Source organism: Mastigoproctus giganteus, chromosome 10 (assembly GCF_048544385.1).
Source record: "Mastigoproctus giganteus isolate SK-2022 chromosome 10, ASM4854438v1, whole genome shotgun sequence".
NCBI classification, from domain to species: Eukaryota; Metazoa; Arthropoda; class Arachnida; order Uropygi; family Thelyphonidae; genus Mastigoproctus; species Mastigoproctus giganteus.
Genome location: NC_143584.1, coordinates 95642921 through 95656725, shown reverse-complemented (window position 1 = coordinate 95656725; position 13805 = coordinate 95642921). Strand labels below are relative to the sequence as shown.

At 36.7% G+C, this 13805-nt stretch overlaps 1 protein-coding gene across 1 annotated transcript in view; it reads right to left on the bottom strand.

Moving 5' to 3' along the window:
* Positions 1-337: 337 nt before the first annotated feature.
* LOC150079171 (uncharacterized) overlaps positions 338-13805 on the bottom strand; it is a 70060-nt gene continuing 56592 nt past the window's right edge. Inside the window, exons 5-6 of the mRNA XM_090382980.1 lie at positions 8400-8606; positions 338-375 (exon numbers count right to left, since the gene is read on the bottom strand). Of these exons, the coding sequence (XP_090239106.1) occupies positions 338-375; positions 8400-8606 (245 nt within the window). The remainder of the gene's footprint in view (positions 376-8399; positions 8607-13805) is intronic.

The following is a 13805-nucleotide window of genomic DNA, read 5'->3' as shown; positions in this document are numbered from 1 at the left end:
CTCTTGAGCAAGATTAATGGTGATTATGATTGCAAGGCATATTGTCTATACATGTGAAATTCTTCCTTTTAGTCCACAAGAGAGTGCTCTGCAAGACAGCACAAAGGATGCACTAAAAATCTCCACCATTAAGACTGCTTCTAAATAAAAAGAGAAGGAAAAGAAATATATGTCCAGCTGTGTTTAAAAGTTCAGAAAGCAGTGTTTAAAATTTTGGAGAACTGGGACATTTATATTTGTAATAAAAAGAAACCAAGACAGATGATTGAAAACCAGGATGTCTGGTCACCCAATGTAATATGAAATGTACAGTGATATTTTTATATTAAAATTCTTTTTAGCTGAAAGTGTAACATTTTGTTTCAGGAGAAAAGTCTATAAAATCATAATCATGTTGAAAGTTAAAAATAAAGTTTTCACATAGTCAAAGAAGAGATACCATTTCCTGTGTAATAGAATTTTGTGAAATGGAATCCAAAACTGCCTTTGAAAGAGGAATCTTATGATTCCTCTTTCAAAGGCAGTTGAATAGACTTCTGCAATGACTGGATTGATAACATCAAGTATCATTACAATGGTTTTATTACTCACAACAGAGCAAACCCCTATGAAGTGAGTTGCTTAAATATTGCACTACTTCAAACAAACAACACCATTAAAAGGCTAATTTGTCATTTATTTGTCTCATATTTCCATTTATTTACTTTCACCATTTATTTGTCATCTAAATAAATTTAAGGTGGTTACTAAGACCATGTCATTTGTTTTAACAGTACAGGGGCAGTGAAATCCATAACTCAAGTGGGTGCATTGTCTATAAAGCAACTAATTTTTCTGACCTTTAAAAAAAAAAAAAAAAAAGGAAAAATTGAAAATTGTTCACATTTTTGTGCTACCCATCCTTTCAATGTGTTATTAACACTTCTGTGAACAATCAATTTTTTCAATTAAAAAATTTTAGATATTTTTTTAAAATAACACCATTTGGGGCATGCACATTTGTTTATTTATTTATTTATTTATTTTTTTTTTTCAAACTTACCTACCGTCTTTGGGCATGGCATAATTTTTTGCTGGGAGAAGCCTCACACTGCTAAGATTAGCAAAGAGCAGTACTTGGGGAAAAGAAACTAATGCATTCTTCATAATGCTCACTGGAGCCAGCACTTTTTGTTTTCACAAGTGAAAACAAAACTCCTGTATTCTTCCAAGCTGGTGCTTATATTGTTTACGTAAGTTATCACACATCAACAATTTGAGTAGCTCTTAAAACATGTGATGACAGCGGAATTAGACAGAAAGAGTCCCATTAATTTTAAATTCACATTTTTAATAATTGCATATGTTAGGTTTAATGGGTACATATTATTTGTCATGATTTTGCAATGGAGCAATGAACAAATATCAAATTTTGCTTTAAACTGGGAAAATCTGTAAGAGAAACTTTTAAAATGTTAAAAACTACTTATAGTGATGAAACATGAAATCATACCAATGTGTTTGAATGGTATAAGCAATTCAAAATACGAATGTGAGAATGTTCATGACGACCCAAGAAGTGGGTGTCCATCAATCTCTCGAAATGAGGACAGTTGAAAAAGTTCTGGAAACTGTGGCAAGAGATTGTCATTTGATCTTCAGAATCATGGCTGGGGAGTTAGATATGAATTGTTGTTTATTAAATAATTTATTAAATAATTTGTATAATTTAAATATTTATTATTTAATTAATTAAGTTTTAATAAACTTTAATTAGGAAAAGCTTCTTTCCCCAGACGCTACAGACACTAGAATCATTAAAAATATTCTTAGTGATATCAATAAATTCGAAAATCCAGTGGCTCTTTCATTAGTTGCAAGAAATTGTAAAATATTTAAAGGATTTTCGAAGCACGATTCTGGAAGAATTGGTTGCAGTGTTTCCATTTCCTCGACTAGCATATGGCCATCAATATTTGCCACCTTCACAGACTTGACCAATTTGTTGCCCTTAATGATTTTAGCATCTGAAAGTGCGATTTGTAAATCTGCGTGTTTTCTTAACTCATCCTTTGGAATTCTTAGAAATTTACCCAAGAAACCAAAAAGATTATTATGTTTTATTAAAGCAGTTTACCTTGTAAGCTTCCTTAGGATTTATTATAGATTCATCAGCAGGCTGGTAATTGAAGTGCCTCTTTCTTTTTTGTAATCTTCTTGTGCGAAATTCTGGAGATACTTCCAATTCTGTGGCTCCAACTAGTCTGCACGGGTAGCACAGTGATATCGTCACCGTCCTCCCCACAGCGGGTGGAAAAGGCCTGGGTTCGAATCCTGTTGATGATGCGAGGAACTTTAATGGGCTTTTTTCACTCTTGCTTTCTTGCATCATATGCCTCTACTAATTGCTAATGTTCATTTATACGTCCGCTGTCCTTTAAAATAGTATTCACTGTTGAAGCAGCGAGACCTAATTCCCCTGCAACAGATGACAAACCTTCCTACTTCATACTTCTTAATCATTTTCTTCTTCATTTCTAAATCAATTTTGTTTTGTTTCCTAGCATTGCCACCACTTGCACTCTCCTTTGGTCACTTTCCCTTCATCATTGTAATAAGTACATGGGAATAAAACGAACACTGACAACGACTTACACAGGGTTAAAAACACTGACGGCACAACTACCGTTTCGGATCACAGGTCTCTGATTCAAAACGGTAGTAAAGTCTGCATTCATTAGACTAATTCATTGTCAGTGCCAACCAATGGATGAATTACAATGCCAAACAGAGATGAATTACAATATAAAACAATGAATGTTGTATATACTTTTTTTAAGGTACTTGACTTATGGAGTTATGCTGTCTACATATTTTTTTATGTCCTAGTCGGGACCTCCATTTATTTCCTAGGGGAAGCAAAATATGTTTCCGTGATTTTTTAAGTTTGCATCGGCCGGCAAAAATTTATGTAAGTCAAGTGTTATGTAAGTCGGGGAGTGGCTGCATATATATAAGGTACAAGCATCTTATTAAACTCTCATATCACAAAGCTTTTGCTCAGAATTTTCACTTGAGTTTAACATGTTTATTTCACTGAATTATTTAAATAAGGTAACTTTCAATAAATTTATTAAATTTAGAAAATTTATTTCCTAATGGTGAGTTGAAATCATTGTTACAATGAAAATGAAGTATCTCAATGCTGAGAGTAAGTCAGTATGAAATACAGATAAAACATTTTGTACTAATGTGACAAACCAGCGAAAAATATTTGAATTATGTTTCCAATAAAATGTTCAGCTTGACACACAACTTTTTAAAATATTTTTATTTGTGTTGTTATATTATTTCTCCCTGATGGGGGTTCTACCCTGTCATGGGTATTGTTACCAATTGCCCAGGGTGGTTGTTATGTCTGGTGTTACTGTTGATCGAGGAACTTTCTGACTATCCTACAGGTGTTCAGGATTGAAACTTTCTGGAGTTCCTTTTATGTGTTCTCTGAGAGACCTATTGCTGCTAGGCTGTTATGTAGGTCTTTGGCATGATGATCAGGATGGTCGTTATTTGTTCCATATGCCACATCTCTTCAATCTCCTGTGTTAGGTCTGTGTACTTCCTGAGTTTTCTGGAGGTTGCCAGTGTTGGCCACCACTATGTCAATCAGATACATAGCCTTTTCCTTCTTGCAGACAAGAGTTATGTCTGGTCTGTTGTGTGGGATTGTCTTCTCTGTTATTATGGCACAGTCCCAGTACAGTTTATGGATTGGGGTCTCTAGTACGGCTCAGGGCTTTGTACTTGTAATACAAAACACTTTCTTTGATCAACTGGTATTTCCTTGTAGCTTCTGATGTATTATCTACCTGGTTGTGTCTACGAGTGCACTCCATCTGAGTGATCACCTTGCATCCTGTGGTAATGTGTTGGATTGTTTCTGAGGCCAGGTGGCTTCCTCAACACGTGTCATCTGCCACTCTAGGCTCCTTAGCAATGTATTTTCTATAGTTCCTGCTGTTGATTACTTGGTCTTGGATGACAAGCATGAATCCTTCAGTCTCAGGGAAGACCATCCTGCTCGTAAGCCATGCACCAGAAGCCATTTGATCTATGTGGTCTTAATGGAGGTCATTGTAGTGTCTACCATGGAGCATGATAGAGCTCTCTGGGCAGGAGGGGACTTCTCACTTAAGCTGTGTTTTTCTGGAAGTAATCATTTGGATTAACTATCACTATTTTCTGTTGTTCAATGAGGTCTATTGGCCCCCTTCCTCCTTTCCAAGCTATTATCCTTGCATCCTTTTCTCATTCTTACTTGCATCCGTTTTTCTGTTCGGCCATGATGTTTTGGCTCTCCAAGTGGTCCGATATCTTCTTTGTTATGCAGCTTATCAGGTCTCCCAATGTACATCATTGGAAGACAGATGAACTTCCTGTATTTTGCTGGGTTTCTTGTATCTTGGCCTTTAGCCTTCAGATATGTAATTCCTTGAATAAAAGACTGGGATGAATATGTCTCTGGGTGCCTTATCATTCGGGTGAACTGCTCTGCTAGGTGCTTGTGTGTGCAAGTGAGCTTCTTGTACCAGTAGTTGTGGATATTATCTATTCCTGGGGTTTGCAAGTTGTGGAACTTCCTCATTGACTGTTGTACTTCTTCCTCCTGAATCTTCCATTCTCTCATCTCTTGTATGTCTTTGGTTTTCTTCTGTTCTAGTTCTAACCAGGGTGGCTCAGCTGTTACGTCTTACTTCACTGCTCCTTATGTTGCCCCAGAACTGCTCAATCATCTTCTGCTTGGGTGGCCCGTTTCCATCTTTCCCATCTTGTCCAATACTCCGGTAGAAGGCTCTTTGGTTTTCATCGAAGATTCAGTTGTTTATTTTCCTTTAGGAACTCTATTTGTATTCTCCTAGTCTCTGATTTTTGATCTCATTGTCTCTCTTGAGAAGGCGCCTCTATAGCCAGGTGGGAAGGAGCAGCAGTGCGTAGCAGCTTCTTGATTAGACCGGGGTTCGAGCCTGTCACCACCAAATATGGAGAATGCGGAAAGGTCAGGGAATGACCACCGCATATCCCCGGAGCAATATGGCCTTAGTTGCTAATGCTCTTAAAAACCAAATAACAACAAATAACAACTCTCTTGAGGATGTTCTTCACTTTTCCAATCAATTTCTTACTCCTATTACCACATTGGTACTGGGTCAATTATCCTATCTTGACTTTTAATTCTTCTATCTTCAGCTGAAGTCGTCTTTCCCATGCTGGCAGTTCCTTCTTTTTTCAGTTCTTCTGCTGCTGTTTCTCTTCCATTAATCCTAGTGGCTGTTATGGCAGCACAACATACAGCTGTGTGCATAGGCAGATTCAGGTTGGGGGGGGGGGTCTGGGGCACATTCCCCATCGTTTTTCGGAGCATATACACCAATTGTTTAAATTTCCTTCAATTCAAAAAAAAATTTTTTTTTTTCATTGTTAACATAGGATTTTATCTATTTTTGCATTGTGGCTTAGTTATTTTCAACTGACTACAGTTGCCAACACCGATGCTGATGTAATCGCTATTATAGTTCAAAGTGTCACACAGTTTGGTCTTGTATAATGTTGACTTCAAAGTAATTCAGACTTTAGCTGTGTGCCTGTGTCTGCCAGTCACATTATGTTTGAGTGTGCTATATTTATTTTGTTCTGTGCATTATTTTGTGCCTTGCTTGTGCACAAACAAGGCACAAAATGGTGTCCCGTCACAAATGTTGCCCCTCCTGTCATTTTTTTCTAGATCCACCATTGCCTATGTGGATGACCTCCAGTGTTGCATTCTGGTATTATTTTCTAAGTAAGACTAAATGCAGCTAGGCATAATATTTTAAGTTATATTTATCTATATAATATTGGTGTAAAAACACCATAGACAACTCTTAAATGAAAACTATAATAGTAGCGCAAAATGGCATAATTTCAACCCATTTGCAATACCAGGGTGCCTGCCCGAACCCACCAATGAATGCCAACAAGCCTTGAAATGGTGCCATCTGGGTGGTGGTACCCAATGAGAATAAGTAACAATAGTCTTCTCTATTAGTGAAGCATTACTTATTCGAGGCAGTGCAATACATGGTAACTCGTTGTGAAGGATGAGCAATATGAGATACAATTGAAATGATGCCCTTTTACACTACTATCGTAGTTTTCAAATAAGAGTTGTCTACAGTGTTTTTACACCAATATTATATAGGTATTATTTTCAGATTGAGGTGATCTGTGACTCTCCACAGGATTCTGTGGGTCTCTGCTTCGGTATCATGTGTCTTTGTGGGTCCATTCCCTTGAATTCTATTAGGACCTTCTTCCACTCCTCTTCTATTCTGGATATCACGACCTCATCTCTTTCCACAACTGCTCTGGGTTGTATTTCTTCTTGCTCTTCCTCCGCTGATTTCATTTTGTCCATATTCTTTCTTCTTTGTAGTTGGTTTCTCACATCCTGCTTGAATTTTTTCCAAGATTACAAGGTGTATCAGGTTCTTCGTGACGATCATCCTTCTCTGGTCCACTATTTGCTGTTCAGTGACCTGAATATCTGGGAATCATTCCAACCACTTGGTGTGTAGTCTCATCCTGTACATTGTCATATTGGTCTCTAGCTTTGTTATTTCATAGTATGTTTGCATGATGAATGTATTCATTTCAATGGTCAACTTCATGCATCGGCATTTTCTTCCTTCCTGGGTGGTTACTAGCACAGTTGTGCAGGAAGCACTTCCAATTAGTTGGGCTGGATGGTCTTGCCCTTCCCTTGTGGTAGCCTTATGGGGAACAGAGTTGCTTGCTCCACTGTCTTCATCGGGAGACTTTCTTCAACTTTTTGAACCGACCCCTCTGCCTAAGGCCTGAACACAAGTGACTTTATCCTGCACCACACTTGATACAGTATAATTATTATTTCTCTTTGACATCATCATCCATCTATGGAGGTGGACCTGTTTAGCTTCAGCTTACATCCGCTGGTAGTGTTAGTTCTTGGATGCAAAACCAGATAGTGCCACTATCTGCCTCAGCCATCACTTCAACCTTGGGGAGAGGTAGGCTTGCTGAAGCAACTTTCATGATTATTATTATTATTGTTATATTAAACCCTAATTTTTCTTTTATTTATATATTCGTCAAAAAATAAATAATGTCCCTGCAATTGTGATTACATTTTGAAACTATATTGAAAATCTATATAGAATAAAAAGACAAGAATAAAAATCTTTAATACTTGAAACACAAAGTTCTTTGCTTATCACCACAAATGAGAAGTACATTCTCCTAAGATAACAATGGGAAGAATACAAGTTACACATTTCCTCTGCCAACATTGGCTTGAGTACTCAGGGTACTAGAGTATATTACGAAAATACATCCACCCCCAAAAGGGGCTTTCTGCTATGAAGATCAATACAAAATATCTATTCAGCTTGTCAGAAATTTATGAGACTTAATTTCCACAGATACAAGGATTTATCTTATTGACAAAATGTATTGTTGTAAATCCAGGACTACAGATACAATAAAAACAATATTTATTGGGGATTTTAAAATTTTATTGAACCTACATACTAAGCTTGTCCAAATATATACTTCGTAAGGAAATTTTTCCCCTTGGTGCAGTCTCCACACTTGTTCAAGTGTGGAGACTGTACCTAGGGAAAAAAAAAAAGTCTCGGTCCAAACACAGGCAATGCATCTAGTGAGATCAGCAAATAGGATGCCCATATGAGGAAAGACTTTGAATATGTGGACAAAGCTTGTTAACTAAGCACTAATTGAGGTGTTCTGAGAGGAGGAAGTAAAATGAATATGAAATTTTCAGTGTTATGATTCCAGAACTATGGACCATACATTCAAATTGGAGGAGCAGAGGTTTAGAATGAATTGCAGGAAGTTTTCTTTTAGCCAATGAGTTCATTACTGGAATAAATTGCCTTCATGGGTGGTTGAGGCTGGGCAGCTTCAGGAAGTTCATGGATCAGCTGGATAGGTGCCTTCATGAGGAGGGAATCAAATAAATAGTTTATTTTATTTATTTATTATTACATCATAATTTTTTTTCGCTGATGCAGCAAATGTGTAGGGCTTCCTTGCACCATATGGCTAATACTGATAATAATTGTGCTTTTATGCAGGTTAACAGCTAATAAAAAAATTAAATGAAAAATGAAATAAAATAAGAATGTGAATTTTACTATTAATAAACATTACTGAAAAATAGATGTATGTTTAATTTGTTTTTAATCTTTATTTCGTTCCAGTAAAGATGGTCATATATTTAAATTAGCAGATAAAACCTGTCCCCCTGTCATTAATGGTTCAATTCAGATAGAATTGTGAAAACAGTGACATTCTGATTATTAAAAACAAAGCTATCTACTTACATTCAGGAATTTTCAAGATTTCTTCCCATTCTTGAGCTATTGGGTTTACTAAGAAAAGAAACTCAAAGAACAAATGTGCAGCAATTAAGATTTCTATTGCTGTTCTCAGAGGTACTATACTTAGAGACAACAGCACATCAGGACCCACACTTCCTCCATAGGTCAAATAACCACTGACAGATATTGGAAGGAAAAGAGTAAGCACCCCTGTCAGAGGAAACAAACATTTGAATTCATACAAATGATGAAAAGGGTATGACAATTTAATCCAATCATATTGTAATAAGCTAAGGTAGTCAAGATTTAAGTAGTTATACTTAAAACTAAAAGCTACTGTGACTTAAAAGCTACTGAGGCCATATTGCACCTATTATAAATCACGTGAGAAATGGGTTTCATTTCAAGATCTGATTCTCTTAAATTTAGTAATATTTAAGTATTAATTTAAGTATGATAAGGATTTCTTCAATGCTTTGCCTATTTTCTAAGATATGTTGTGGAGATAACGTTTTGCATGAGCGGGAGAGCGAGATATATGCTGTTTATCACCCTTAAGAAAATACCATTAATCCAACAGTAGTGGCATCCTCACTTGTGGAAAATACGGTGGCCAGTCACCTAACAAGTGACCAGACTTTGTTTTAATTTCTATAAAAGGTTTTGGGTTATTTTGAATTCTGTTTCTACAGTACCAACATTTCAAATTCTCTTGATGGATTGAAATGTTATTATATATGATTATTTTATAAAACAAAAAATTTTAATTCTGATGAAAATTTAAAAAAAAAAAAATTCTGCATAAAATAATAAACATGAGTCTATTATCTCTTCCCTTTTTCCAGTTTAAAAGACTGTGAAGTATATAAAATTTCAAACATACACATATCAGGGGGTCACATCTGGTGAGTATGAGCCTGGCACACCCGGGGTCCTGAGCTGGATATCATCATTCTTCTCTTTCTTGGTGATTCTCTTTTACTTCTCTCTCTCTCTCTCTCTCTCTCTCTCTCTCTCTCTCTCTCTCTCTCTCTCTCTCTCTCTCTCTCAGGCCTCCTTACACCATATAGCTAATAATAATAATAATAATATATTTCTGTTGAACACCTGACAGTTAACTAGTTTTAGTTTTAGTATCTGAAAAAAGTTTTGGATTCTTTTGAATTCTGCTTTGACAATACCAATAGTTCATTTTTTCTTAATGGAGTGCAATACTTATTGTAACTTTTTAGTCTTTAATAAAACATATTTTAAAAATATATATATTTTTGTACCTTTTATTCACAAGAAAAAATAATAATAATAAAAAAATTTAAAAAAAATACATATATATATATACAGGGTGTTTCAGTTAAACGTTTCAGAACTTCTAAGAGGGGTAGGGTACATCCTGACAACTCGAAATCATATAGCAATGTGGGGTCGGAAATGCTTTCCTGAAGCGGTGTTGTACACAGAAGCACCATAAAGAAAAGAGACCATAAGTGAGAAATCGTTTTAATAATACATGAGAAGAAGCAAAACGTACATGGATTAAAGTAAGTGTTCGAAGTTTCTTCCACGGGCTACAATGCACACCTCACATCTCCGACGCATGGACATCCGAACATTCTGGAATACTCCAGGCAGCGTGTCCAGACACAGCAACCGGAGGATTATGCACCTCGTATTGCTTTCGCACAGTGGTACTTTGGAAAATGTGCTACAAATCCCCTTTTTCCTGCTGAAGTGTTGTTTTCCGATGAGGCAACCTTCACAAGGGAAGGAATTTTCAACACGTATAACGACCATATCTGGGCGGTCGAGAACCCGCATGCAATACGACGTCGTGCAGCACAGATTCGATTTTCGGTCAATGTATGGGCCGGTATTATGGGAGATCACCTCATCGGACCTTACCTGTTACCGTGTCGTCTAACCGGACCTATCTACTTGACCTTTCTGCAGCAAGTATTGCCACAACTTTTGAGAGATGAACAGATTTCTGCATGGACGCAACAGACAATGTGGTTCCAACACGATGGAGCCCCTGCCCATTATAGCGGAGATGTTCGTAACTACCTGGATGTCACATTTGGTCAACAGTGGATCGGACGTGGTGGTCCCGTGCGTTGGCCTGCTCGGTCACCCGACCTATCATGTCTTGATTTTTATTTCTGGGGTCATATGAAATCGCTAGTTTATGACACCCCTGTTGACAATGCTGAGGAGCTGGTTGCAAGAATCGCAGTAGCTGCCGAAGAAATTCGAAATTCGCCTGGAATATTCCAGAATGTTCGGATGTCCATGCGTCGGAGATGTGAGGCGTGCATTGTAGCCCGTGGAAGAAACTTCGAACACTTACTTTAATCCATGTACCTTTTGCTTCTTTTCATGTATTATTAAAATGATTTCTCACTTACGGTCTCTTTTCTTTTTATGGTGCTTCTGTGTACAACATCGCTTCAGGAAAGCATTTCCGACCCCACATTGCTATATGATTTCGAGTTGTCAGGATGTACCCTACCCCTCTTAGAAGTTCTGAAACGTTTAACTGAAACACCCTGTATAGTGCAACTGCAATATAATGCATATGTCAGGTGAAAACTCTAATATCCACATTATAGCCAAAAAAAAATTACCATTCTTTTTTCCAGATTTTTTTATGTAAATACAGTTTACTTAGTAAATAAATACTTTATTTACTAATGATTTATGAGTATACAGACTAAAAGATAAAATATTAAAGATTATATCATTCCCTTTAAACTCTCATTAATACAAACTCGGTTTATACACAGTACTCATTTATATGAAGAACATGCCATTCCCCTTTCCCGTCTGAAAGAATAGGCTTTTCTATGTAAATATATTCATTTATTACAAAATTCGGTTAATCAAATTACAAAGTTCATTTTCAAATTTGTATCACAAAGTTCATTTTCATCCTGTGAGAAACAAATATTGTTATTTTGTAAGTTCAATACAAACCTTGGCATCATCATCAGCCATTTTCAATCCACTGCAGGATGAAGGCCTCTCCAGCAACTTTCCAGTTCGTTCCGTTTTGAGCACTGGCCATCCATTTACTACCCACAAACTCATGAATTTCATCTATCCATTTCCGCCTTTGTCTTCCAGGTTTTCTTCTAGCTCCTCTTGGGTACCATTCTGTTATTTTCTTAGTCCATCTGTCATCATGTCTTCGAGCTATGTGTCCTGCCCAAGACCATTTTAGTTCTTTAGTTTTGATAGGAATGTCCTTTACTTGAGTTTGCTGCCTAATCCATGTGTTTCTCTTCTTATCTAACCGTCTGATTCCCAATATAAATCGTTCCATTCTTCGCTGTGTAGTTCTCAGCTTCTCTTCCATTCTTTTGGTGAGTGCCCAAGTTTCACTTCCATAAGTCATGGTGGGGAGTATATATTGGTTCATTATTTTACGTTTCAGACAAACTGGGATATTGCTCTTCAGTATGTGACTATATTTCCTGAATGCTATCCATCCAAAATTTATTCTCCTCTTGACTTCCAGCCATTTATCATTATTACAGCTAATAACTTGTCCCAGATAAGTATATGACTCCACCTTTTCAATTACTGCTCCTTCAATCATTATTTCCCTTTCTGTAGCATACTTGTTCATCATTACTTTTGTTTTAGCCATATTCATCTTTAGTCCAAAATCCTTACTAACTGTGCATAACTGATTAAGATTTTCCTCTAATTCTTTGGGATGGTGGCTTATGACCACAATGTCATCTGCAAATCGTAAATGGTTTAGGTACTCTCCGTACCTTGGCATAGTTAGCATTAACATCTTGGCATAGTTAGCATTAACATTAGTAGGGTATATGATGCAAGAAAGCAAGCTCATAAAGCATCAGCCAAAAAAAAAAAAAAAAACACCCTTCCCATTTCACTCATCCATTCACTCCAAATGTTTGTCTAGTTCTGCCTTGAACTTATTTAGGTTGCTGACCTCCACTAAGACAGATGGAAGTTTGTTCCAGCTATCAACCACCCACTGGCTAAAGGCGAATTTCCACACATCTAGTCTACAATTGTCTTTCCTCAATTTGAATTTATGCCCTCTCTTTTTTTTTTTTTTTTTTTTTTTTGGTTTGGTAGTTGTTGGCGCATCGGCTTCTGTGGCCATAGTGCACCTCCCAAGGTTTTTGCAGTACTTTGATCCAAGCCCGAGGCGGGAATCGAACCCACGACCTTTGGGTTGCCAGGCAGGCAGGCACTTTACCCACCTGGCTAGCCCGGTCGGCTTATGCCCTCTCAGATGAGTAATCTGAGCAAGAGGAAGAATCCAGCATTGAGCTTGCTCAATCCATTCAAGGCTTTATACATCTCAATAAGATCACCTCGCATAGTTGTCCCTGGCCCCAAGCCAGAGGACAACTATGGAACTCATCCTATTTGGAAAAAATGGGAAAGCATTACTATTGTATTTGAAAAGATGTGAAAAGTTGCATAAATGTGATAAGTGATTTGGATAAGGCTCTCTTGAGTTGGTTTACACTGAAAAGAAAATTGTATTCCTATTAATAGTCCTCTATTGAAACTACAAGCTGAAAAATTGGCTCGTTAACTTGGATATGCAGATTTTGTTTGCAATTATTCAAAAAAAAAATAATAATAATAATATAGTTTATGACATGATAAGTGGCAAAACTGATGTTAACAAAGAAATGAGTAATGACTGGACTGAAAATGTATGGCCATATATAAGAAAGGGTTTCTGTGAAAGACATTTTCAATGTTCATGAAGCCAGTGTGTTCTATAAATTACTTCCCCCCCACCCCTACATACCCCATATGTTTAAGGGTGAAAACTGCACCAGCAGAAAATTATCCAGAGAGCAACTAAATGTTCTGATTTTTTCAAATGAGTGGAAGTAAAAAAAAGAGAACTCTTAGTAATAGGCAAATACAAGAATCCAAGATGTTCAATTTAAAAACATTAAAAATCCTCCACTAACATACCAAGCTAACAAAAAAAAAGCGTGGATGACATCATCCATTTTTGAAGAAGTGCATAACTGCAACAAAGAGCTCAGAAAAAAAATAAGAAATTTTGTTGATTTTTGACAATTGTCCATCACATCCCACTGATCTCAATCTACCCAACATCAAGCATGTATTTTTACCACTGAACTCAACTTCTGTTCTCCAACCTATGGATTAAGGTGTTATTAGAAGCTTCAAATGCCATTTTAGAAATATTTTAATATTGGAAACTACAGAAATCTATTGAAAGAAAGAAAAAAAGAAAAAAATTCAAATTTCAGTTCTTAATACCATCTGATTCATGAGCAAAGTGTGGGATAAGGTCACATCACAGACTATCAAAAACTGGTTGAATAAGGCAGGACTAAAAAGCCATGGAAGCTGATGAAGACACTGAAGAAAATGATGACA